The following is a 24,167-nucleotide window of genomic DNA, read 5'->3' on the forward strand; positions in this document are numbered from 1 at the left end:
TTGGATAGAATAACCAAGTCTATAATAGGAGGAGGGTATAGAGGCAGGAAAAGTCCATGTGATTTTGGACTGAGTTTGGAACATCTTCGAAAGGATTGGAAACCTCAAGTCATCTTGTCCAATCCCCAGCCTCCTGACATACCACATTGGTGTCTCCACTCGTAGTGTGGTATCATAGAAAACTCTGGGTCTTAGAATTAAAAGATTTGGGTTTAACTCCTTGGTCTCCCACTTACCTGTGTCACCTTGGACAAGTTTTTACTTGACCTCTCTAGCCTCAGTTTACGCATCTAATTGGACCAGATGATCTTTAAGTTCCTTTCCAGTCCTAACATTTTGTGATTCCTTTGGGGGAGAATATTCCACGGGCTTCTATGATTTCTGGGAGGTTCTTCTTGGTATTTACTTTCAGCTCTTTCTAGTTTTCTGCAGGAGGAGACAGTAACCCAAAAGGTACCCAGGGAGGGGAGGAAGGGGTTGCTACATAGGGGGACCACCCTCATCTCCAATCTTTCTCCAAAGTCTTGAGTCACCAGGTGACCCCATTCCTGGTCCTGGAAGCCTCCTCTTTCTTTCTTTCTCTTGTGCCCTATTCTGCCCAAACCATCCCTCAACTCATGGCCCCATCCTCAAAAATGCCAGCTATGCGACAAGAATCAAGGTTGCCCTAAATATTTCTGATTTTTTTAAAAACAATTTTGCTTCAATCACCATTTAAACTCGAACACATGTGTCCAGACCACCCAGAGACCTAGATGGAGGGGTGAGAGCGAGGCCCGGCTAGGAGATGGGAGACTCATAGGCTAGGCCAGGCCAGGCCAGGCCCAGGTCTGGGGGCAGCTCCAAAGGGAAGGAAGAGAGAAAGGGGGAAATGAGATCATCTCATAGAGGGTGGCCTGGCCCTTGTGAGCCTAGAGGCCAGGATGAGCTAATTGGAAGGTGCCTTTCAATGGGATCTTAGCTTGGGGGTCCCTCTGTAGGGTAGTTCTTTGGGCACCTTCCCCAAAGGTTCTTCTGGGAATCTTTTTTGTTCATTCTCTTCTAAGGACCTCTAAAAAGGTCTAACAGGTGGTATGTCTTTTTTCATGGTGCACTTTCCAGAGTCCCTTTCTAGTACAGACGGCAGGGGGAGGGAGGAGGGGCAGAAGGGTCTCTCATTATGGACTCCCTCTGTTCAGAACCCAGAAGGAACATGGAAGGTGATCTTGTCTTGTCCGCACCCAATCCACTTTTCTGGGTTCTGTTTTTTCCTTTGATTTCTGTATCACCTTGTTTATACAGATTCTGTTCAACAGAATTTGAAAAGAACTTTAAAAGCCTCCCTTTTACGACCCTCTTTTCTGTCTCCCCATCTCCATTCTTTTTACTTCACCTCTACTTCTCTGCCCATTCCTCTCCTTGAAGTGTTTCTCTGCTCTGGTTGCCCACTGCTTCCTTTCAACATCCCCACTGAGGTAGGGGCTACAATGTCCTGCCTTTTTTACCCTCAAAGCTAATCAGCATGGGAAGCTCCTTTAGCAAGCCAAACTGGGAGGTCCATTGGGAAGACCACTGGGGCCTGGATAATGATTCATGGCCCCCTTCTGCTCACTGATCCCTCTCCAAATGCGTCCATATATCTCCTCCTGAACTTCTCTGGACTTCAGTTTCCCAATCTAGGTGATATCTAAGGTCCTTCTCTCTGTGAGACCCTGTACCTCTCTGTGATGGGTGGCTGGGTCATTTCTGTTAGGGGCTGGAGAATGGGAGGGGGAAGAGACTACTGAGAGAATGGGGAAATATTCTTCCTTTTGAGAAGTGAGTTGGGCTGTGTAGGCTGGGGAAAGAGTCTTGTCAGCTGCTTTAGGTGTCATCAGAGAAGGCTGCCTGGAGGAGGCAGGCAAGGTAGGTTCATTTCACCAAGAGAGAGGAAGGAGAGAACTGAGTGGTTAAGTAAAGGGAGATAGAGAAGGCCTTCCAGAAGGGCTGGAGCAGACAGGCAGAAGGAGGAGCTGCCTGCCCATGTCTGTGTCTCCACGCCTGTCCGCCCTGTGGCCTGCTCTCTCAGTCTCCACTCCCAGCATCCTCCTATCTCCTGGTCCCAAGGCCTCCCCATCCCTTGCTCTGGCTGAGCTGGCCCCAGCCCGCTCCCCCCAATCATACCGCAATCCCCCCCAGAGCCGAGCCCCGAGCCCAAGCCACGAAAGTTTCCTCTCTCCTCCTGCCAGGTTAAATTGCCCTCTCGGAATGCAACTGCAGCTTTCCCCCGCAAGCTGCCTCTCCCCTCCTGGGCAGCCGCCTCCATGGTATGCATCCCGGCCTGGGGTCCGGACTGGCGGAACATCAAAGCCCAGGGTAGCCAATAACCTCAAGCATTGGAAACCCTTCCATCCGTCCTTTCCTGCCAGTGGCCGCCCGCTGCCCGCTTGGCTGCCCCCCGCCTGCCTAGAGCTAAGCTGAGCTGGGCTGGACTGAGAGGAGCAGGCCCTGGGCCTGCCTGCCCCATTTGTTTCCTATAAACAGCACATGGGAATGTTTAGGAGGCTGGGGAGGACTTTTTCTCTGGGCCAGGCCTCCTTCCCCTCCTCCTGCCCCACAACTACCACAACCACTCCCCCCGTCTACAATGAGCTACTTGTTAGAAGACAATTTTAATTTTACTTAATGCAATTTCTGCTGGGGCTGGGGTGGGGGGGAGGGAGGGCGGGGAAAGGGTGGCTGGACTCACTCCTTTGACCCCGGCTCTGCAGCTTGCTCATTCCTGAGGATGGGAGGGGAGCAGTCCCAGGCCTGGATGCCAGACTGGAGAAGGATGGAGGGACAGACAGCCTGGCACAAGTCAGAGCCTAGGGTCGGTGTGGTCAGGGAGATGGCAGGATCCCTGGGAGCAGAGCAAGAAGATCAAACTTAGTTTACAGATAGAGAAACTGAGGCCCGAGGTCACATGGTAGTAAGCAGCAGAGGTGGGGACTGACCCCCCCTCCATCCAGCTCTTCTCTCCCAGTCATTCTACCTCACCACCTCCAAGTCTCCTTCCCCAATCTTTCCCCAGCATCCCTATAATGAGATTCATAGCCAGACCCCTCTAGAAATCAAGGTAATCCTTGCTCTGGCCAGAGGTGGTCCCTCTTGTTCTCATATAGCCCTGGGAAAGGAAATTCTACAGTAGCTCACACTGGTGGGGGCTTCAGACAGTAACAATCATGATAGCTGGTGCTTGGAGATTTGCAAAACAAGATCCTCACAACAGCTTTGTTAGGCAGGTGCTATGATCATCCCTATTTTACAGATGGGGAAACTGAGACACATGGACATTAAATGACTTGTCCAAGGTCACAGAGTTATTAAGTTATTAATCCTGTCCCAGACAGGATTTGAACTCAGGTTTTCTTGACTCCAAGTCCTGGTGATCTATCCCCCAGTCTTATTGTCCTGTTGCTGCTAATAATCATGGTCCCCTTTGATTTCTCACTGTCTTACACACCCCTGGTTTTTCACACTTCAGTTTTTCACCTTCCCTGAAACCAGCTGACCCATCTGAGGAAGTCTAGCCTCAGACTCAATGACCAGGGAGGCAGTTTCCTCTAAGGGAAAAGGATAACCATGGCAGGGTCACAGAAACTCCAGATCCCCCTGCTGGCAGGGGCCACCGAGTATAGCCATAACCTACACCCCATAGAACCACAGAAGAGTCCCCTCTGTGACATCCTGATGGGTATTCTCCCAGACTCTAATTAGATACCTCTACCAATGTGGTACTAGCTTGTAAGATGACTGTTCACCCTTTCAGACGTTCCTGCTTGCTAGGCCCCCAGGCCTCGATGTCTCTGCCGTCTCTCAGAACCAGCCTGGAGATGGGGTTGCTCAGGTTAGAGGGCCGAACTGGGAGGGACCCAGCACTGGGCTATGGCTGTTCTGGGGGTGGGTTTAGGGCAGCACAAGGCAGCTAGCACAGTGTGTGTGGATGGATGGTGTCCAAATATCTAGGGAGGCTTCAAGAAAGTGAAGGTTTGCTTCTCTGCTGGGGGCAGCCAGGCATCTGTAGGTCTTCCTGGGGAGGAGGGGGGAGGAGAATCCTAGGATAAAAAATTTAGAGCTGGGAGGGACTTTGGAGATCACTGGGTTCGACCTTCTCCTTTTACAGATAAGAAAAGTCAGGCACTCAGATTGGTTAAGGGACTTGCCGAGGGTCACACAGCCAGTAAATGAGGTAGGATTTCAAGGCCAGCTCTTCCTGGCTTCTTCCAAGGCCAGGACTGTATGTTCTCTGCTACTTCAGGAGACCTAAGGCACCAGGACTCTGCTCCTGGCCTGCCCAGAGCTACTAATTTAGCTCTGGCCAAACCAAGGAGGGTGTCAGCCCTAGCCTGGGCCTGACTTGGCCTGGCGTGGTGAATTTTTCTCACCCTCCTCATTTCTAAGTCCAGGTCAGAGCAGCCAAGTATGCAGAGATCCTGGCTATTATCCCACCGTGCTTCCAGTCTCTCAATGGCAGCCAGTGATCTGGGATACCTGGTGGATGAAGGCTCTAGCAGGCTGGCCAGGCAGGGCTGCGGTGGGGGCAGGGGGTGGAGGTGGGGGTGGAGGTAGCTTACTGCTGAATATCCCCTCCCACCCCTAATCAAAAGGCCAGCAATTCTAGTCTCCTGCAGACCTCCCTGGCACCTCAGGACCCTCTTGAGGAATTTTACCAGCCTGCCTCTATTTGGAAGATGGGGAGAGGGGTCCATACCTGTGATTTATTGGTGTCAGATACTTCTGGTGAAGAAATTCCCTCTATCCATGCACATTAACAATAGTTCTGCATCAAATTCTAGAGTTCTTGGAGGTATGGAAAGGCCAAACGCCCAGGGTCTTTCTGCCTGTGAGTGTCAGATGGGGGACTTGAACGTGCATTTACCTAACTCTGAGAACAGTTCTCTATCCACTGGGACATACTGCCTCTACTCACATTGCCCACAAGTGATTCAAGGGAAATTAGGTCAGGTCCCAAAGCACTGGAAGATTAGAGAAAATTTCTAAAAAGTAAAGAAACTGCCCCAACCCCAACCAGGGCCCCAGCTGTGGCAGGACATGTTGGCAGAGTTCTGAAGCTCTGTGCCATGTGGGGAGGGGGTTAGAGGCTATAAAACAAGGGCCCTGGGGAGGCTGATCCACTTCCCTCCCACTCCCCATACGGGGGCCCCTGTTACAGCCCCTGCCTGCATTACTCTGTGGGCGCCAGGAAGCCAACTTCCAGGGGTTTTTACTCTTTGCCTGTGAGTGGATTGGTTAGGGGATGCTAGCCCTAGGTGCAGAAGGCCTGGTTACCAGTGACTGGGGGGGAACCTTATAAATGAAGCTTTGTTTCCATGGCTCCATGAGCCATAAAGCTGCCTGGCTGAGGGGGAAAGGAAATATCCCAAGATCTGACATTGTATAAACAGCCCACTTGGAAAGTGGGTGGTGTTGGGGGAGCAGAAGGGAGAGGTCCCTGTTATGTGGATGTGGGGGGGAGGGTGGAGAGGCAAGGCTGATGTCTCCCAAGGCTTACTTCCAGAAACCACAAGACTTGGAATCAGAGGACCTGGATTCAAAAATCCAGATTTGTTCAACCTGTGGGACCACAGGCCAAGCCCTTCCCTCCCTGGCCTCAGTTTCCTCATCTGTGAAATGAGGAAGTTGATCTCCAAGTCCCTTCCAGGTCCAAAGTCCAACATTTCTATGATTACTAAATCATCAAAGCTGTCACCCCTTACCTGTCCTACTCCCCAACACTCCCCCCCCATAGCTTTCTGTGGGTTCCTTCAAAAACTGACTTCTACCTGCAAGTAGGCCATCTCTAGCCTCTGAGAGGCAGAAAGGAAATTTAAATGGAGGAAGAGGTCTTCAGAGGCCTGCTCGCAGGCACTGTCCATCTCTAAGTCTTTGGAGAAGAAAGCAGGACAGAGATTATTTAAAAAAAACAACAAACTTTTGTTATTTTGAGACATCTGGCAACTAGGGCTTTCAGGGGCCCCCAGGACTTCTCACATAGGGCAGACAGGTGGACCGTATTCCTTGCCTTGAACATTCCCTGTGGGACTGATAGAACCCAGAATATTTGGAAATGCTCAGCTTGAGTGGGTGTCAGCCTGCCTTCTCAGGAAGCCAGAACTACCTGCCCCAGGCAGATTAAGAGGAGCACTTGGGAGGAGTGGTCACCCTCTCACTCCTGCCTCCAGGAGGGTCTCAGTGGTTCCAGGGGAGTAGCTAACAGCAGGTTAAGTGTGAGAAAGCTGAGCCAGCTTCCTCCGTCCAGCCCACTTCTGCTGCCTACTCCACCCAGCCCACTTCTCTTTCCAAGGGGCGGACAAGCTGGGCAATGGGGCTCTCAAGCTAAACAGCAACAGCAGGCCTTCTCAGCTGAAGTGATGCTTTGAGTCTGAGAAGTTGGGTCCTCCTTGCCTCTAACCCCAAATGTGGGATTGAATTTGGATTCATGGCCCTAGGCTCCATGTCATAAGCTCTTTCTTGCCACAACTGACAGACAGTGGACTTTTCACCCATTCCTGCCCCTATCTTTCCCCACAGAACTTACTTGGTGCTTTGTAAGACCCTGGAGAAGGGGACTAGCAGTAACTAACCTCTCCCCAAATTCACCAGTGGCAGCCCCCCAGGGCTTTTCTGTCTTCTACCACTGACCATTCCTAGAACCAACTGAAAGTAGCCTCTCAAATCCACTGATATGGGGTGGGGGGGGGGAGGGGAGAACCCGTGGCCTTCAACCTCAGTATTTTCACTAGCTCTCCTATCGGCATTTAGGAAAGCCGACTTTGGAATTGAGACCAGGATTTGAACAGCTGTTACTAGTTGTTTGTCTGTGGGCAAGTCATTTCTTCTCTGAACCAGTTTCCTCATCTATAAAACATGGATAAATAATATGTACACAATCGATGTTATAGGATTGTGGTGGGAAAGCACTTTGTGAGTCCTGAAGTGCTGTAGAAATGTGAATCATCACTCCAAAAACCCCAAGGACTTGGGTCTCCCCTTCAGGATTTTTCATTCACCAGAGGTCCCCCCCAGGCCTGGCACACACATTACTGAATATTCCATGGTTGGCTGCCAGGGTCCCAGAACTCTGTTCTCTTGAGGAAAGTGATTACTTGAGCACCAAAGGCAAGGTCAGGCTTTGGAGACCAATACTGGACCTTGCCTGCTAAGTGTGTCAGGCTGGCCCTCTTCACCCCCGCCACAGAATCCACAGGCCAGTTGGGTGGAGCTGAGCAGAGAGCATTAGGAAATGGATGTGTCTGGGATTTCACTTACGAATGTGTCTTTATTGAAGAGTGAGTGTATATGTGTACATGTAAAAAGATGGACCCTCGGTGAAAAGTGGGCCAAGAGGAACAGAAGACAAATACCTGGGCGTGTTCCCAGAAGTCCTCGTTTCCTGCACTGCTGGCTCTGTCTCTCCTGGCCAGCATTACTGCTCGTCACCAAGGATTGACAGCCTCCTCCCCTTCCAGGTGCCCGCCCACCCAGCTTGCTGATGACTCTCATGAGGGCACAGAAGTTATAGGAACAGACAGATGCGCCAGGCTTTTCTCCCAATCGGGTCAAAGAAGGTTTTGCTTTGGAAAATTCAATCAGGAATAAAAAGTTAGCTTGAGCTCCTTCTGATCCAAGAAGTAAAGAAGTTTCCATCCTACCAGTTAGGGGAAGAGGAGGGAGAAGGACTTTCTCCCTGGAGCATGAGACAATACCCACTGTGCAGAGTGAGATCAGTAGCACACACTTGTGGGATAAGCGGAATATATCACACAAGTCTGTTTTTTATTAGCATGGAAAATGGAAACAAGATTAGAAGAATATATAACATCTTAAAGAGTCATTGAGTTCTCTAAGGTGGGGGCACTTTGACTTTACAACCCCAGGGGAGGGTTGAAAATGAGCAAGTGCCCTAGCTGGTCATTTCCACTGCCCCTGAATGGTTATTCTTCTCCCGCTGGGAGATTGTCCTCAATTCGCTTGATGAACCGCATCCTGATTTCTGTCACCCCGTCTCCTTTCAGTGTGTCCTGAACAAACTTCACATCCACTGCCATCTGGACCTGTGCAGAGAGGAAAAACAGGGCTTCGTGGGCCTGACTGGCCAGTCCACCTCTACTTACCAATGGTTCTAGTCATAACTGGAACATTTTAAAAATGCTAAGTTCTATTGGTATTTCTTTTTTTTAATCAGTAAGTATGGGACATGCACCCTCTTCACTACTACCCCCTCTCAGGGAGCTTCCCCTTGTAATAAAAAAAGCTGTGCAGCTACAGCAGCCACCCAAGGCATCAGAGCCTCAATGACCCCTTCATGTCTCTGAGGGAAGAAGGGAGGGGGGCCTCCTGGGGGGAGACCAGGGCTGGCTATTACAGACACAGAGCTTTCCCACCTCATTTAACGCTCTTCTCCCTTACATTAACACAATCATCTCATCAAGCCAGTTTCCTTCATCCTGCTCAGTGCCCTTCCCATCAGTCCACACAAGTCTCCCCAGTTTCTTTGAACACCCCATATTAATCTTAACTTATGGTGCAATGATACATTCTACCACATTCAGATGCTACAATCGGTTCAGTTATTTCACAGTTCGTGGGACTCACTTTCTTCACAGTTGTCTGCAACCATAAAAGGGGCTGCTCAGGAATATCACGGTTTCTGTGGGCCCTGTCTGATTTCCTTCTCCTTAAGGCATGTGTCCAGCAGTGGCAATCTCAGGGTCAAGGGCGTGACGAAGGTAATGACTTCGCTTGCATGACTCCCAATTAGTGCGCCTGTCTTCCTGCAGTCACTCCAACACTCACTATTTCCATCTTATGCCAATTTGCTGGGTATGAGGCGAAACTTCAGATTTGTTTTCATTTGTATTTCATGTTCTTAGTGCTTCGTGTAGATGCTGAAGGTCTACAATTCTACTTTTGAGAACTGTTTTTATCCTTTGACCTCTTATCTACTACTAGGAAGCCAGGACACTTTTCTCAGACTAACGCTTCCTAAGTCATTATCTCCCTCCCTCAAAGACTCAAGACTGCTCCCAGTCTCCCCCAGAATAGTTTATGTGGTGCACTTTGTAACTCTTACAGGCTTCAGAAAACACCACCAATTATTCCATGTCAGTGACGACTCTCTTTTGTTGTGGTGCAGCTCTAGGTAGTGACTTGCTTCCAACTGGGGACTAAGCACAGCTTTTGAGAGCCTGTCAAAGGCAGCTGGTGGTGCAGAGAACAAAGAGCGGGGCCTGCAGTCAGGAAGGCCTGAGTTCAAATCCAGCCTTAGTCACTTACTAGCTATGTAATCCTGGGCAGGTCATGTCACCTCTGCCTACCTCAGTTCTCTCCACTGTAAAGGAGAGTAATAATTAAACCTACCTGAAAGTGTTGTTGTGAGGATCAGATAACATTGGTAAAAAGCACGTAGCAGGCACTATATAAATGCTTGTTCCTGTCCCTCTTTATCCCCCTCCCTATTCCCTTCTTGCCCAAATCATTTATTTATAGACAGAGAGATCATAAACATCCCCCAGGAAAAAGAAAGGGTCTCTCTCCTCTCATATTCATAATGAGATATGCCTCATTAAGTCAGCCAGTGCTATGGCAGGGACCTTGGCGAGGTTTGGGGGAAGCTCTCTGACCTCAAACGCAGTCAAGGAAGGAGGCCCAAAGTCCTAGGTAGGTCAGCCTGCCACAACCCCAGCCCTAGAAGGAAAAGGCTGCACTCACCATCTCCAGGGCTCCCCTCAACACCCCACACAAGAGATTGGAATAAATGAGGGACGAGTGGTTATCAGGAAGCTCCACGAAATCGACCAGGGGGTTGTTTTCCAAGATCAAGGAAAATTCGTCACCAGCGGGGCTCCAGTTGGTGATGCTTGGGGTGATGCCCAGGTACATTTTAAAAGCTACCTATCAGAGGTACACAGAGCAGCGGGGGTAAGAAGGGGGCAGAGAGTAATCCTTCTTTCTCTTCCTCCCCATGGTACCTTCCCACTGGCAATACAGGAGAAGGAGAGGCAGGGGAACAATGCTTCCGGCTGAGGGTTCACCCTCCAGAAATAATTCATGGAAAAGTATTTCTGCCCATGCAATTCTATGCCCACTGAGGTAACACACTGCAGGCTAAAGCTCCCAGGGGAAAGCACTGCTCACTGTTTCTCAAACAAATAACAAGCATCTGAACCAAATGCATACAGAAAATTCAGAGATAACAGTCATAGCTACCAAAGGTCCAAGAGGTGAAGCTACCTCTGCCTCCTTTCCTGACAAAGGGGGCCTTAGGTCATGCTGTGCGTTTCTTCCTAGGGCAGAATCACTCTGGACACATCATTTTCTCTGTATAGGAGGTCACCTCCTCATCAGTTAAATGGATAGACTAATGCTGGTTCTACACTGCAAGGAGGATGGTCCTCTCACAACCATTGGAGCCTGAAGTATGTGATAAGGAGGAATGGTCTCCATGCTGGAACAGAAAGAGCCTCTTTCTATGACTGACCTCAAGAGAATTGCCAACAGAACATTTCACATTTTTTGCCACATTGAGGAAAAGGTGATTTTGATTTAAGTAGATTTTAGAATTCCCAGGGGTGTCTCCTATGTCCATCCCCTTCCCTCACAACTCAGCTGCTCTTAGCCATTTCCTAGAGGTTCTGGAAGTAAGACACAAAGTGTTCTGCAAGTATAACGGCTATTAATCAGCTCCCCGGTATGGTCAGAGCCCCTTCTGAAAGAATAAGGAGGGAATGCCTGGGGGCCCTTGGGAGATGACCTTGGCAATAACATCTGCTGTTTCCCGAAAGTCATGGCACCTGCCAACATTTGACCGAGCCAGGAAATCTTCAATCAATCGGACACCAATATTGTAGCCCCTGGAAAGGTGATCAGACAACAACAAATCATAGTGTAACCACAAGAACAGGAGGTTGTCAAAGCTTGGGGGTGAAAGCAAAGGATTCCAAAGCTTCACAGTAAACCTACCTAGTGAAAGTGTAACCAAAGAGCTGATATTGAATGAGAACAGCTTCGAAGGAAGCCTTTGCCAAGTTCCAGAGGGACAATGAGGTCCCAGAGCACAGGGTACCCCCTCCCCACACCCCAGCTTCCCAAAGAAGGAAAGCTCTGGCCTCAGGCACAACTCACTCACATTTTGTCCAGTTGTTTGTTCACATCTTCATCATTTTCATAGTCCTTGCAAAGCTGGGTGACCAGAGCTCCATAGGTCAGGGTAAAAAGCTCAGAACTCTAAATGAGATTCAAAAGGCAGTCAGCACCAAACACAAGAAGAAGAAAGGATTGTGTAGATGGGGTAAGACACTGCTGCTACTTTCAGGCTTCAGAAGAAAGTCACCTGTCTGCTGGGAGAAAAAGTCAACTCCAGCAAAGCTGCAGTGAGCCTGGATACCCAGTGCTCTGCCCAGGACTAACCCAACAGAATTTGGGCTAGGCTCATTTAGGGAAAGGGTGGAGGAGGGCACTTTGCCCAAGAGCTCCTGTCTAGCAGTCAAATGCCAACAACTCATGCTAACTACTGGCCAAAGCTAGATTCCACATAGCAGAGGCTGCCATACCCTGGTACAGAGCCCATAGCTCAGACCTAAACTACAAGACCCCAGCTCAGTAGACGAACCATGGCTCCCCCTGGTGTACTTCTTGGACTAATAATCCAAGTCATCATTGGAAGACAGCTGAAAGTTCCATCATTTATCAATTATCCTCTGCTCATTAGCATGCAATTTGAAGGGTTTCTTCAGTATCCCCAGGGAATGTCTGTCCAAATAACTAGACTGTAGCCTCTGCAATATCTTTATAAAAGCTCCAGCCCTTGGACAGCAAAAGGCACTGCTAGTCAGGAGGGAAGGAAACCAGGCCAAGGCTACCTGCACCCTCTACAATAACACATTATAGCCTTTACCCTGAAAAACAGTAAGGCTCCCTCTCTACATATAGCTCTAATGGTTCCTGGGTGGAAATGACTTTGTCATGCACTGGGTTTGCTAGGTGTTGTGATGCTGTAGGCTGTGCAGTTTGGGAATAGGATGGGGAAGCAATGGAGGAGAAGGCTGCAACATCTGAAAACATTTTTGATCCAGTTCAAAATGTTGCCCTGAATGCCTTTCAACAACAGCTGTCAGACAATCACAGCAACTCTTTTCTCAGATAGATGAAGAAACCTATCACCTACCATGAGACGCAGAGATGCCGAAGGTAAAGGGAATGGCAAATACCAATACTACAGAATGAAAGCAGCAGGCAGGTGGAAAGAAGGGAAAAAAGACAATATCAGAGTTAAATAAGAAAGACAGACACATATGGGCAAGACCACAATCTGTATGACTAGGTCACAAAGAAACAGGGCTGAAAACAGGGGCCAACCCAACATGCCCCCATCTAAACTGGCAAGCGAGTGAAGTAAATTAAGGCCCTTAGAGACTTGCCATACTGAGCTTTAAGGCTCTTTGGATCTGAGACACTATGGATAAAGCTGAAGGTCTTACTTGAGTCCAATAAACACATCAGTTTCTTTGTCCCATCTCCCATTAATAAAGTTACATTTTAGAATAAGAGATACACTGTGGATTGACTGTATTTAATATTTTATATACGTCCACAGTATAGTGCTGGGCTTGAATTAAGAGCAAAGAAGACCAAACAGGGTCTGAATCCCGTTCCTGACACTAGCTGTATGACCATAGACAAGGAACAATTTCTTTGAACCATAATTTCTTCCTCTATAAAATAGGTTTAATCACATTGGTAGAATCCACCTCACAGGGCTATTGTAAGGATCAATACAGTGAATATAAAACACTTTTCAATCTTTAAATTGCTAAATAAATGCCAGCTCTTACTTTGAAGGACCACTGATTTCACAGGTGTAGGAACCCCCTTCACTGATATATGACCTCCATACCTTATCATTTTATGTTATTCAAGTCTATGTCTGCCCAACCTCCAAAGATTTATCTAGGGGGCTTTCCTTGGATTCTCTTAGTTTCTTGGTGGAAGTAATGTAACCCAGGCGCTATTCCTTGTCTCTCTTTTTCACTACTTCTGCCCCACTTCTTTCCCAATTATAATGGTGATACTTTCTTTTTCCCAGAAAGCTTTTTACTGTTACTCCATTTGATTCTCATAATACTCCTAAGAGACAAGTCAAGCAGGTATCCCCACTTTACAGGTGACCTCCGTGAAAGTCCTACTCCAATATGATGCTTCAGTAAAATACACAACAAAGTCTAATGTACATCCTGGGAAAACAAAAGTGGATTAAAAATAATACTTGTCAGACATGAGACATGCAGCTGGCTATCAGTCTATATAATTACTCTCTCTCTCTCCACACACACACACACACACACACACACACACACATCTTGGACAGGCACTAAATTCATAATTGAACAAACAGATATCATAGATTTCATTTGGGAAATTGCAACCTACTTGCAAATTCTTGCAAAAGCCTATTTCTTTAACACCAATATTCTCCCAGTGCTGTTATATGGTTGCAAATTAAGGAATACCATGGTCTTGGTAGAATCAAAATTACAAATAACTAAAATGGGTGTAAGGAGGCTGCAAAAATGTTATTACTGGTGAGTTATATGTAAGAAGTACCATGAAAGGCATTGCTGAGGACCCATATGAATTAAAAAGAAAGTAGTAGGTAGGTCATGGATCAAGAATGAAGCACAGAGAGGCAGTCCTGGTGGCACACTGGAGTTTTCAAGACACTAAAAGAACAAGAGGAAAGCATTCAGCCCATTGAACAGACCTTCTAGGTATAATTTATGAGAAAATACAGACAACAATTGTATGGGATGAGAAGGCATGAAAAAAATTAGGATCTGCATTGGTGGAGGAAACATCTATAATAATGATACCAGAAATCTAAAGTATCAAAGTTAGAGATGAGGAAACTAGGGCCTAGAAAGGGGTTGTAATCTTCCCAACCTCACAGAGCTTTTTAGTGGTAGAACCAGGATTATAACCAAAATCCCCAAATTCTTGGGTCCAGTGATCTATTTCACTATTTCCTACAACTTTATTGTTAATAATTACAATCTCTTTAAAATATAACAACAACAATAACAATGCACCCAAAATATTAAATCCAGCTGTGAAAATTTGAGATAGCCATGCTAAGAATCACAAAGTTCCTTTAATTCAACTGAAAGATTCTAACCAGGGTATCTCCAGGAGACAATTTACCAAACATGGCAAGTAAGGACAGGTTATTAAGGAAGGAAATTTCTTTTAGTAAAGTAAAAAACCTGGCATTTGTAAGCCTTGAGCATGAATGGATGGAGTACATCCAGCAATTACCAGTCCAGAGATTTGGCCTTACTGCATTAAGTCATGAGAGCTTTCTATCCATTTAATAATGGATAGAACCTGAAGTTGGGATATCTGCCCTTATTAACAAAAACCCCAGTCCACAGTGATGCCAAGTAATTTGCAAATCATAACCATTTATACTTTTCACATGAGGGCAACAAGCATTTTATTCATGCTGCTGCCCCCAATTCCCTGCCAAGAACAACAGGTACCAAGAGATAACAAAATCTTGTCTGGTTTCAGAGTCAGATTCTCCCAAATCTTAGGTGGAGACTCCTGACTTTTGCTTCTCTATTTCCCACCCTTATTTCTAGGTCTCCACTTAAGAACTCAAGTTTTCATACTTTAAAATGTAAATATGCTACTTTCTGAGAGCTTTTGGGCAGCACAAATTAGGTTCTCAGAAGAAGAATTGAAAATCTGCTATTTGTCAGTTAACTTCCCCCAACTGAAACTGGGTTTCTACCTCTGAACTTAAAGAGCTTGATATGAATGATTAATTGCCCTTTGGAGCCAGCATTGGAACCATCATTCTAATGCAGGAACAAATCAATCCAGCACTGGCCAGTATTCAATTCTCATAGCAAATCTGTGAGATAAGTCAAATATTATTACCCCCATTTTACAGATGAAGAACAGTAACTTTAAGGATATGATTTTTCCCTGTTTGCAGAGAAAGTTGGTAAATAAAGAGTTCTCTTTCCAGGTATCCCACTCGTTTGTTCACCCATACATTTTCTTCCTTCAGGCCTTGGACCTCAAAGGTCAATACCTCTGATCTCTAAGGAATGGAGATTATAAACTCAGGTTACTAACAATAAAGAATGGAGATAGCTGTGATTAGGGTCACTGGCTGATTTTTTTTTTTATCATGTATTAGGGAGTAGTCACAGACAAAAATAGCAAGTGAACTGCTTTTGTCTTTCAAATGCATAAAATAAAAAAAGAAAGCCTGTTAAGAGGATAACTTAGCTTTCCAGTTCTACAAAAGAATCGGTCATCAAGGTTGAAATAAATACCACAAAAAGCAGAAGGGGCTTTTACTGATATAATACTAAAGAGGCAAAGTATCCTATCTAAGGCCACACCAATATTTAGACAGCTGACTCTGTACAGTGAATGCTGTAGGTATGAATTATTTTCCCCAAGCAATGAAGGAGGGGAAGTGACTGAAAATCAGGCAGCAGCAAATAATCCTGAGCTATCAGTGGAACACTGGATTTCCAAGTTAGATGAGCTTTATCTCTCTTAGTTGTCACTCTAAAATGTTCCTGTCTTCAGGAAAAGCAAACCAACTGCTCATTTATATTCCCACTCCCTGCCACTAAATTCCAAAAGAAATCTTGGTATTTTTTTCCCAATAATATCAGGCCACAAGATTTTTGAGGTTGACACTGACAAAAGTTCGTTGTTTTTCAAAAGAAGATAGCGCAAACATATAAATGTAGAGTTGGAAGTCACAATAAGGACTTCTGACACTTGGGCACCTTTCTACTCATGATGTAAGATGTAGGTATTAGGTGAAGGTACACTATCTCCCCAATAAGCTCAGTGAAACAATCCTGTCATGGATTGGAGATCCTGGCCGAAGAGCACTTGGTTTTACATGTCAGAAAATAAAAGGAGGAAGTGTGGCTAGCGCTGGGGTAAAAGTGAAAGGAAGAAGGTATATGTCACAAGAAAATAAAGACTGACATGGAAGGCCTTTTGGCCCTGAGATGAGGATTCTGGTCCTCATAAAGACCTTTGCCTTTCTATACATATCAACTCCTTCAAGTATGCATAAAACCCCTGTTCTCAAACTCTTAGAAGGAACCCCCAATCCCAGTCACATTACAGACCCTCCTTTTCATCTTTGATCTGCACTGGAGCTACAATTACAGAGCAGTTAGCTGGTACAATGGGTAGAGTAACAGGCCTGGAGTCAGGAGGACCTGAATTTAAATCTGGCTTCAGATACTGCCTGTGTGACCCTGGGCAAGTCACTTAACCCTGTTTGCCTCAGAAATGGCAAACCACTCTAGTATCTTTACTGGGAATACCTCAAATGGGGTCATGCTGAGTTGAATACAACTGAAATGTCTGAACAGCAATGCTCCAATTACAGACCTGCCCCTAGCCTGTATCATATCAGCTCCCCTGCAGTTTCCCTCACTCAGCCCCATAATAGACTTTCTTTTCCAGTTCTTTCAATCCCATAACAGACTCTCCCTCTACCCTGCTGCCCCCATTTCAGACCCTACCCTGAGTTTCCATATAGGCCTACCCTCCTCCCCCCAGTTCTCATTATAAGCACCCCTTACTCCCAGTCTTGGAAGTAGGTCCTTTCCTAATCCACATTCCTTGCTTGCCTCATTCCTTGCCCAGGGCATACCTTCAGAACACCCCCACTCCCTTAACCAACAGGATCTTCCCTCCCTGGAGTTCCCACTCTTTCCTGGGAAGCCCCTGACCCGGATGGCAGTCCCAGTTAAGTACCCCCTCCTACAGAGTACATCTCAATGTCCCTCCCCCGGCTGGCCCTCAGCTCCCCTCCTCAATGCCCCAGCTCTCTTGGTCCCCCTCTTCACCCCATCTCACACCTCATTCCAAAGACGCCCTCTACCCCCACCCCAGCGCTACAGTCAATCTTGTAACAAGCATTTACGGTTCCAGGCACAAAGCGATCCCATCCTCAAGGAGCTTGGGTTTTAGGGAGGGGAGATAGCACACAGGTGTTAGCGTCACTTCCCCTCTCTCACCTCCAGCATCTCAGACTCTCTTCCTTCTCCCCCTCAGCACCTCTCCCCGCTCCTTTCGTGCCCCTCCCCCTCCGCACTCCTGCCTCCAGAGTCCCTTTACCCTCAGCATCCTATTCCCCACCCCGAGCACCCCGGCCCCCTGCCCACCCGGCCCCCCCCCCCCCCCCGCCCCCCCTCCCCCTCCGCGCCCCATCCCCCTCCTCCTCCGCCCCCCTCTCCCTGCCCCTCCTGCTTTTAGTCCCCCCGCAAACCCACCATCCCCTCCCGGCACAGGTCCCACGCCCCGCTCCCAGTTACCATTTTCTTGCTCTCAGTGCCTCGGTTCGCTTGCCTCGACATGGCGCCGGCCGCTCCCGCCTCTGGGCCGCTCCCGCCTCAGGCCCGCTCACTTATTCCCCGGTGCCCCTACCCCCCTATCCCCCCCGAACTCCCCAGACCCGTTCCGGCCCAGCAGCGGCAGCACAGCCTGGGCCTCAGAGACTGACAGACCCCCTGACCCACTGCGCAGGCGCGGCCTGCTGCAGGGCACCACGGGAGTCGTGGTCCAGCTTTGAAGAGAAAAGGAAGCCGCCCTCTCTTCCCGACTCTCTTCCGGGGACGGTGAACTCCAATTCCCATAGGATCTTTCGGCAGCATCACTTCTCGGACGCCGTAGGACTACAGATCCCGGTGTACCCACGCGAGGCTGCGGAGTCCGAGTTTCGGCCTAGCCAAGAGCCTGCGCTTCGGAGTTCTGACCGCCGGGTGGTACCCTCCACTTGCCAGAGAAGCTGGTGCCCTGACATGCACTCCCCAGTCCCGAAGGGTCATACCTCCCAATTCCCGGCTTTCGGTCGGACCAGGTGAGGAAAACGGGGCGCTGCGGGGAGGAGGGGGCGTGGTTGTCCTTGCGATATACAGACCCTCTCCCTTTTATATTGTCCCACAGTTCTCAGAAATTTTCATTTTTGTTAAAAATTGTATTTACATGCAACAGGGAAATAAGATATACAGGCACTGGGGTGTAGAAATCCATCTTGCCCTTCAAGAAAGTAAGGGGGTCCATATAAGAGAGGGCAGATTGGGGGAAGGGGTATTCAGTATGCTTGCTATCTTGGGGTGGGGGGGTAGGAAAGAGACGGGGAGAAAATTTGGAACTCAAAATCTTGTGGAAATGGATGTTGAAAACCAAAAAATAAAAATAAATTTTCATTTTTAGGGCTAGCCCTGCTGCTGCAACAGAAGGCCACGTTATAAAAGGTTCGGGGTGCCAAGGAGGAAAAATGGGGGTGGGGAAACACAAAGGGAGGCGTAGCATTATCGGATGTCAGGCCAGATTGTAAAGTAGTTATTATCTAATCAATATCTCATTGGTTCATGGAGAGAAAAGTGGATCAGTGGACTGTGCCAATAAGCAAGACCCAGAAGGAGTTGAAGGGCAACAGGGAAAACTGGAAAGCAGCTTGGCAGAAAATATGATTAGCCCCATCATTTTATACCAGGTACTATCATAACAAATTGACTATGCAGCCTAAGCATAAAAGGTCACATCATAAAAGAATCAAAAGTGGAGGCGGCTAGGTGGAGCCCTGGAGTCAGGAGGACCTGAATTTAAATCCTGCCTCAGACACTTGACACACTTACTAGCCGTGTGACCTTGGGCAAGTCACTTAACCCCAATTGCCCTCCAAAAAGCAAAAAAAAAAGAATCAAAAGTGAAATTAAGTAGACACCTTTCAGATCTAAGATTAGGGGAACCAAACAAGGGCTGGAGAAGTTCACAAAAGATAAATTATTTTGACTATATATTCTGAGCCACTTCCTCTCCGTGACCTATTTTCAGTTACAGCCTGGTTCATAGAACTTTTTAGGTAGTCATCTATTCAAACCCACAACTCCAAACCCTTATCAAAATACTTCTATAACAAACCAAAACAGATAACACATGGATCCAAAGGAAAAGAATTCAAGCAAAATTCAGCGTAAATAAGAAGAAATTGAATTATTTGGCAAAGAACTTGAATAGTTACTATCCTCAAATGTCATCTTGTGTTCTAGTCACCTGCTAATGAACCTATCTGTCTCTCTAACACAGTGGAAGAGGTTCTTATCAATTTATTCATCAGAAGATATTAGAAGTTAGATGGTAGGTGGGTACAGCATGCTGTAACTACTTCTTTCCTTTTCTTTCTGTCTCAATTGAGTAGCAATCTAAAGAGCATAGACTTCTTAGCATAGCCTCTAGAGTGTTTCTAGGTGCAGTACTTTTTCAGGATTACCTTTGGTTTTTCTAAAGAATTGGAGGGACGGTCACTTCATCTGCTGCTCTGCTCCTTATGCTAGTTTGGCTTTTTAGCTCAGCTCCTTGCCCACAGCACTTATCTATGGTGACCTGCTATCAGTCATACATCACTGGTTTGCAATCTTAATCCTGAGCTCCATCATGACCCAAGGTGCATACTAATATCACTAGGCCTATTGGCCTGAAGTTCCCTTTATGATCTTATGGGTGGCTTGGCCTAGCTATAGCTGCTTCCAATCCCCCAATGAATAGATGGTCTCTGCTTCCTTGAGGATATCCACAAACTCTTTGGCAGAAAAATGGAAATCTCTGAATTCATACCTCCCCTATTGTCCAAACAAAAGTCCACCTTCATATCGAGTGATTTTGGAAGACTTCTGTGATCCTTGAGAGGGTACCAACCTACAAGTTACCCTTTATCAGAATTTTAGTCCAAATTCTTTCCTTAAAAGCTATTGCTGGCTCCAATAGTCTATATCCAGCTAATGGACATGCCCTTCTCAGGGACATGTAGATGGCTTTCCATTGCTTTTCTCTTCCTGTTCACTGAGGAATGTGACTAACTCATCTAAGGGTAACAGGTGATTGTGATGTAGTCTTTGTAGGGCCCTGATCATTCCCTGAGGCCAGGTTGTAGTCTGCCTAGTCATTCAGTTCCTAGGTATGAATGACTCACCTTTGGTGCATCATCTTGTATTTTCCCTTGATGCCAAGATTTCTTAAGATTTTATTTCCTAACTGTAGTTCTTAACAATAAATCATCATCATGCTGTCAGTTGTTTCATTTTGAACTTTTCTGAACTGAGGCCATAGCCAGGTGCTAGACCTTCTTTAGCCTGTCTGAGAGACATATTGTCAGCGAGTCTCCAAGTCTTCTTCATTGTCATCATCATCTTCTTCTTCTTCTTCTCCTCCTCCTCTTCCTCTTTTATTCCTCCTCCATGTAGTATAGAGAATTCCCAGTGAGAAACTTCCTTTACCAATGCAGCTCAGCAATATCTCTGCAACTTTTTTTCTTAGAGAGTTACCTAGAGCATTGAAAGGTTAAGTAATTTTCTTGGGATCTGTATTTTTATCTTGATAATGAGTACTCATTGGGACAGCTAGGTGGTGCAGTGAATAGAGTATCAGCCCTGGAGTCAGGAGGATCTGAGTCAAATCCAGCCTCAGACACTTAACACAAAAATTAGCCTTGTGACTTTGGGCAAGTCACTTAACCCCAATTGCCCTCCAAAAAGCAAAAAAAAAGTACTCATGCACCCATCATTGGACAAGCATAGTTCCAGCCCAGACATCAGCAAAGAAGGAGTAAAAATCTGTGACATCATTCTTGGTTGTGACATTATATGGCTACACTAGAAATACCATATGCCAACCCCAATGAAGCTTTGGTTTAGATTTCAGGCCTCCTTGCCCCTCCCCTCCACCCAGCATGTTTATTAGTACCAGCATGTTCGTTTGATTATATGTTCTGGTTGCAGATTTCTTTGAATATAGTGAGGGATATTTCTAGATTTTTTTATTCCTGCCAAATCTAACACCTTCTTGATCTAACACCTTCTTGGGTAGCTTGCTCTCAAAATCTTGACCCTGGTCAGAATGGATCCTGGAAAAGAAGCCATATCCAGAGAAATAGATCTTCCACAATACTTTGGCAACTGTAGAAGATTTCTGGCTCTTGGTTAGATATGCCTACTGAATGAAACTCTGTACTGCCTGGATGTAGCTTATATTCTTCCAAAGTCCTACCAGAGATAAATTGACAAAATGCACACAAATTCCAACATTTTGCTCATTCTCATTTACTCCAGGTACAAGTTGTTAGCACTTTCCTTTGAACACAGCAAACACAGGCTTCACACATGCTAAATATTCTGGCTATTATTTTGGACTAGTGGAATCTATTTCAACTAAGTTCCAGAGTTCTTTCTTCACCAAGGGTCCAAAATTATTGGGGGCGATTAGGTGGCAGAGTGAATAGAGCACTGGTTCTGGAGTCAGGAGGACCTCAGTTCAAATCCGGCCTCAGACACTTAACACTTACTAGCTATGTGACCTTGGGCAAGTCACTTAACCTAATTGCTCTGCCTTCCCCCCTCCAAAAAGAAAAAAAAAAGACAAAATTATCAGATAGCATTTGTATGGCCATGGAACAGTTGTCCTTTTTGTAGGATAAGTTGTAGTCAGATTTTGTACTCCATTACACACATATCTACATGGGGTTAATGAGGGAAACCACTCAATCGTTTGAATTTACAAGGTGGTGAGTCTTTGCCTAGGACTTTTGAAAGCACCTGCACTTTTCCCACAGATTCTATCTGTTGCCAGATTCTGTCCTTCACAACATCTCTTCTATGTGCCCTCTTTTCCACTCACAAATCTACCATCCTGGTACATGCCCTTATCACTTCATGTCTGGGACCACGGCATTAGCCTTCTAGTTGCTTCCCCCCAATTGCTCTTCTCCCCACTTCTGTCCATCTTACATTCACATGCCAAAGTGATCTTTCTAAAACACAGGTCCAAGCATGTCAACCCCTTGCCCCCCAACTCATACTCCATGATCAAATATAAAATCTTCTACTTGAATTTTAAATCCATTCACAACTTGGCCCATTACTACTTTTCTTATACCCTCCACATATTCTGTGATCCAATGACACTGGACTCTTTGCCATTCCTTCCATAAGTCACTTCTCCTGACTCTGTGTTTTTGCACAAGCTTTTCTTCACACCTAGATTCTCTTCTTCCCCATCTCTGATTTCTGGTTTCCTTCAAGCTCAATGACCGTATTTTTTGTTTTTGTTTTTGAGGGGGGAAGGCAATTGGGATTAAGTTACTTGCCCAAGGTCACACAGCTAGTAAGTGTGTCAAGTGTCTGAGGCCAGATTTGAACTCAGGTCCTACTGACTCCAGGGCTGGTGCTCTATTCACTGTGCCACCTAGCCCCCCCCCCCCTTTATTGTATATTTGGAGGGAATAGCAAATTGTACATGGTAGATTTGCAGTTTCATGTGCAATCATCTTTTTTATGGAAAAAATCTGTGTTATAGAAATGCTTGTTTTGTTCCATAAATTGAAAATAAAATAAATTAAAAAAAAGAAAAATAGAGGTTTTGGGTGGTTGATTGGTTCTGTTCTGAGGGTTTTAATAGGAGAAAAATAAAAGGTGAAAGGAATACACTAATGTAGAAAGGAAGAAGGGGTGGAACTCATAATTAGGTTGAATGAGAAGCAGTGTATGTAAACATGAAGGAAGGGCTGGTGAGAGTAGACACCAGATGAACCTCACTCTTATGTGAAATGGATGAAGGAGGGTTGAAAACACACTTAGTACATATACATTTAAAGTAATTTGCTGCAGAAATACGTAACATTTCATAGGGACACAAGTAGGAATGGGGTAGGGGGGCATGTTAAGAGGAAGGATTATACAGGGGAGGGAATAGTCAGGAGCAAAACAAATGTTTTGGTTTAAAAGGGATTAAAGGGGGGCAAAAGAAAAGAACTAGGATCTACTGGAGAATGGCTAAACAAGTTGTGGTACATGAATATAATGGAATATTATTGTGCCATAAGAAATTATAAAAGAGGTGATTTCAGAGAATCCTGGGGAGTATGAACTGGTCAAGAATGAAGTTAATAGGACTAGGAGAATAATTTATGCAAAGACAACATTATAAGGAAAAACAGCCTTGAAAGATACTCGGGCATACACACACACACACACACACACACACACACATTAAAGAAGGCAATGAAATGGAGAGTCCTGATTTCATACACAACTCTCTTTTTTGTGTTCTGATATGTAAATGGAACCCTCATTTTATGGGTGGCATATAAATTCAGAAATTTAAAATTTTAGTTTAATTTTAAAGAGAAAAAGAAACAAGCCCTGAGAATGACTTGGCCAAGGTCACAAAGGTAAAAGTGGTAAATCAGAATTAATACTTGGGTCCTCCAAATCCAAATTTATCATTTGTTGTTGACTCGATTCCATTGTGTCCAACTCTCTGTGACCTCATTTGGGGTTTCCTTGGAAAAGATATTGGGGGTGATTTGCCATTTCCTTCTCCAGCTTGTTTGACAGATGAGGAAAGAGAGGCAAACAGGGCTAAGTGACTTGCCCAGGGTCACACAGTTAGTAAGTGTCTGAGTCCATATTTGAACTAATCCTCCTGACTCTAGGGTTGGCAATCTATCCACTTCAGCACCTAATGTGCTAGAGTCCCTCCTTGGGATTCCTGAGCATTGTGCCTTTTGGAAGAAGAAGGTTGCATCCTTAGCCCATTTCAGGGGGAGGAGAAATAAAAGACAGGGCTGTGAGATGAAGGAACAGAAGACCTATGCCCCCCTGTGATAGTAATGGCAATTAAAGATTCCCCTGTATTGGCTTGGTTTTCAAATTGATTGTGTTAAAACCCAGAGCTTGTTAATCCCACCTGCAGGATGGACTTGTTGATGTGAAAAGAAAGTCCTGAACTGGGAGGAGCTGGTGACGTAGATTTGGAGAGACACAAGAGAGAGGCAGAAGAACTTTTTGGAAGCAGCACCCTCATGGAGGCAGAGAGAGACTCAGAGGATTTCTGGGGGCTACTTTGAATTGCCCTGGACTTTTGAGACCTGCCCCCAGAGCTGCCAAGGACTGAGGAGACATGGCTGTTTTGCTGGTACTTTGTCTGTCTGTTTTGATGTTGTTTTGCCAGATTTGTCCACTGGTGAAAGACAGTCCTGTTAAAGAAGTCCTGGAACCTGGCTGTTGGCTAAGAGCTCCTGAGACTGTCCTGCAGACAGAGAGTGAATACTGTCCACTGGTGAA

At 46.1% G+C, this 24,167-nt stretch overlaps 1 protein-coding gene across 1 annotated transcript; it reads right to left on the reverse strand.

Annotated features, from left to right (window-relative positions):
• Positions 1-7,719: 7,719 nt before the first annotated feature.
• Positions 7,720-17,567, reverse strand: TRAPPC3 (trafficking protein particle complex subunit 3). The gene is made up of 5 exons (XM_069067934.1): positions 17,361-17,567; positions 11,129-11,226; positions 10,754-10,853; positions 9,712-9,894; positions 7,720-8,054 (listed from the first exon to the last, which is right to left on the reverse strand). The coding sequence occupies exons 1-5, from the start codon at positions 17,400-17,402 to the stop codon at positions 7,935-7,937; spliced, it is 543 nt and encodes a 180-aa protein (XP_068924035.1). The 5' UTR covers positions 17,403-17,567; the 3' UTR covers positions 7,720-7,934.
• Positions 17,568-24,167: the final 6,600 nt, after the last annotated feature.

This window comes from Petaurus breviceps, unplaced genomic scaffold, assembly GCF_028583685.1.
Source record: "Petaurus breviceps papuanus isolate PSGF00001 unplaced genomic scaffold, PetGlider_PUasm1.0 90760, whole genome shotgun sequence".
In the NCBI taxonomy this organism is placed as follows: domain Eukaryota; kingdom Metazoa; phylum Chordata; class Mammalia; order Diprotodontia; family Petauridae; genus Petaurus; species Petaurus breviceps.

What these genes read in the sequence shown, in the direction of transcription:
- TRAPPC3 (XM_069067934.1), bottom strand. Translation starts at nt 17,402, where the DNA reads ATGTCGAGGCAAGCGAACCGAGGCACTGAGAGCAAGAAAATG. An exon ending in GCACTGAGAGCAAGAAAATG is followed by an intron (nt 11,227 to 17,360) that starts GTAACTGGGAGC and finishes AATCTCATTTAG; the next exon opens with AGTTCTGAGCTTTTTACCCT. An exon ending in TGAGGGGAGCCCTGGAGATG is followed by an intron (nt 8,055 to 9,711) that starts GTGAGTGCAGCC and finishes CTCTCTGCACAG; the next exon opens with GTCCAGATGGCAGTGGATGT.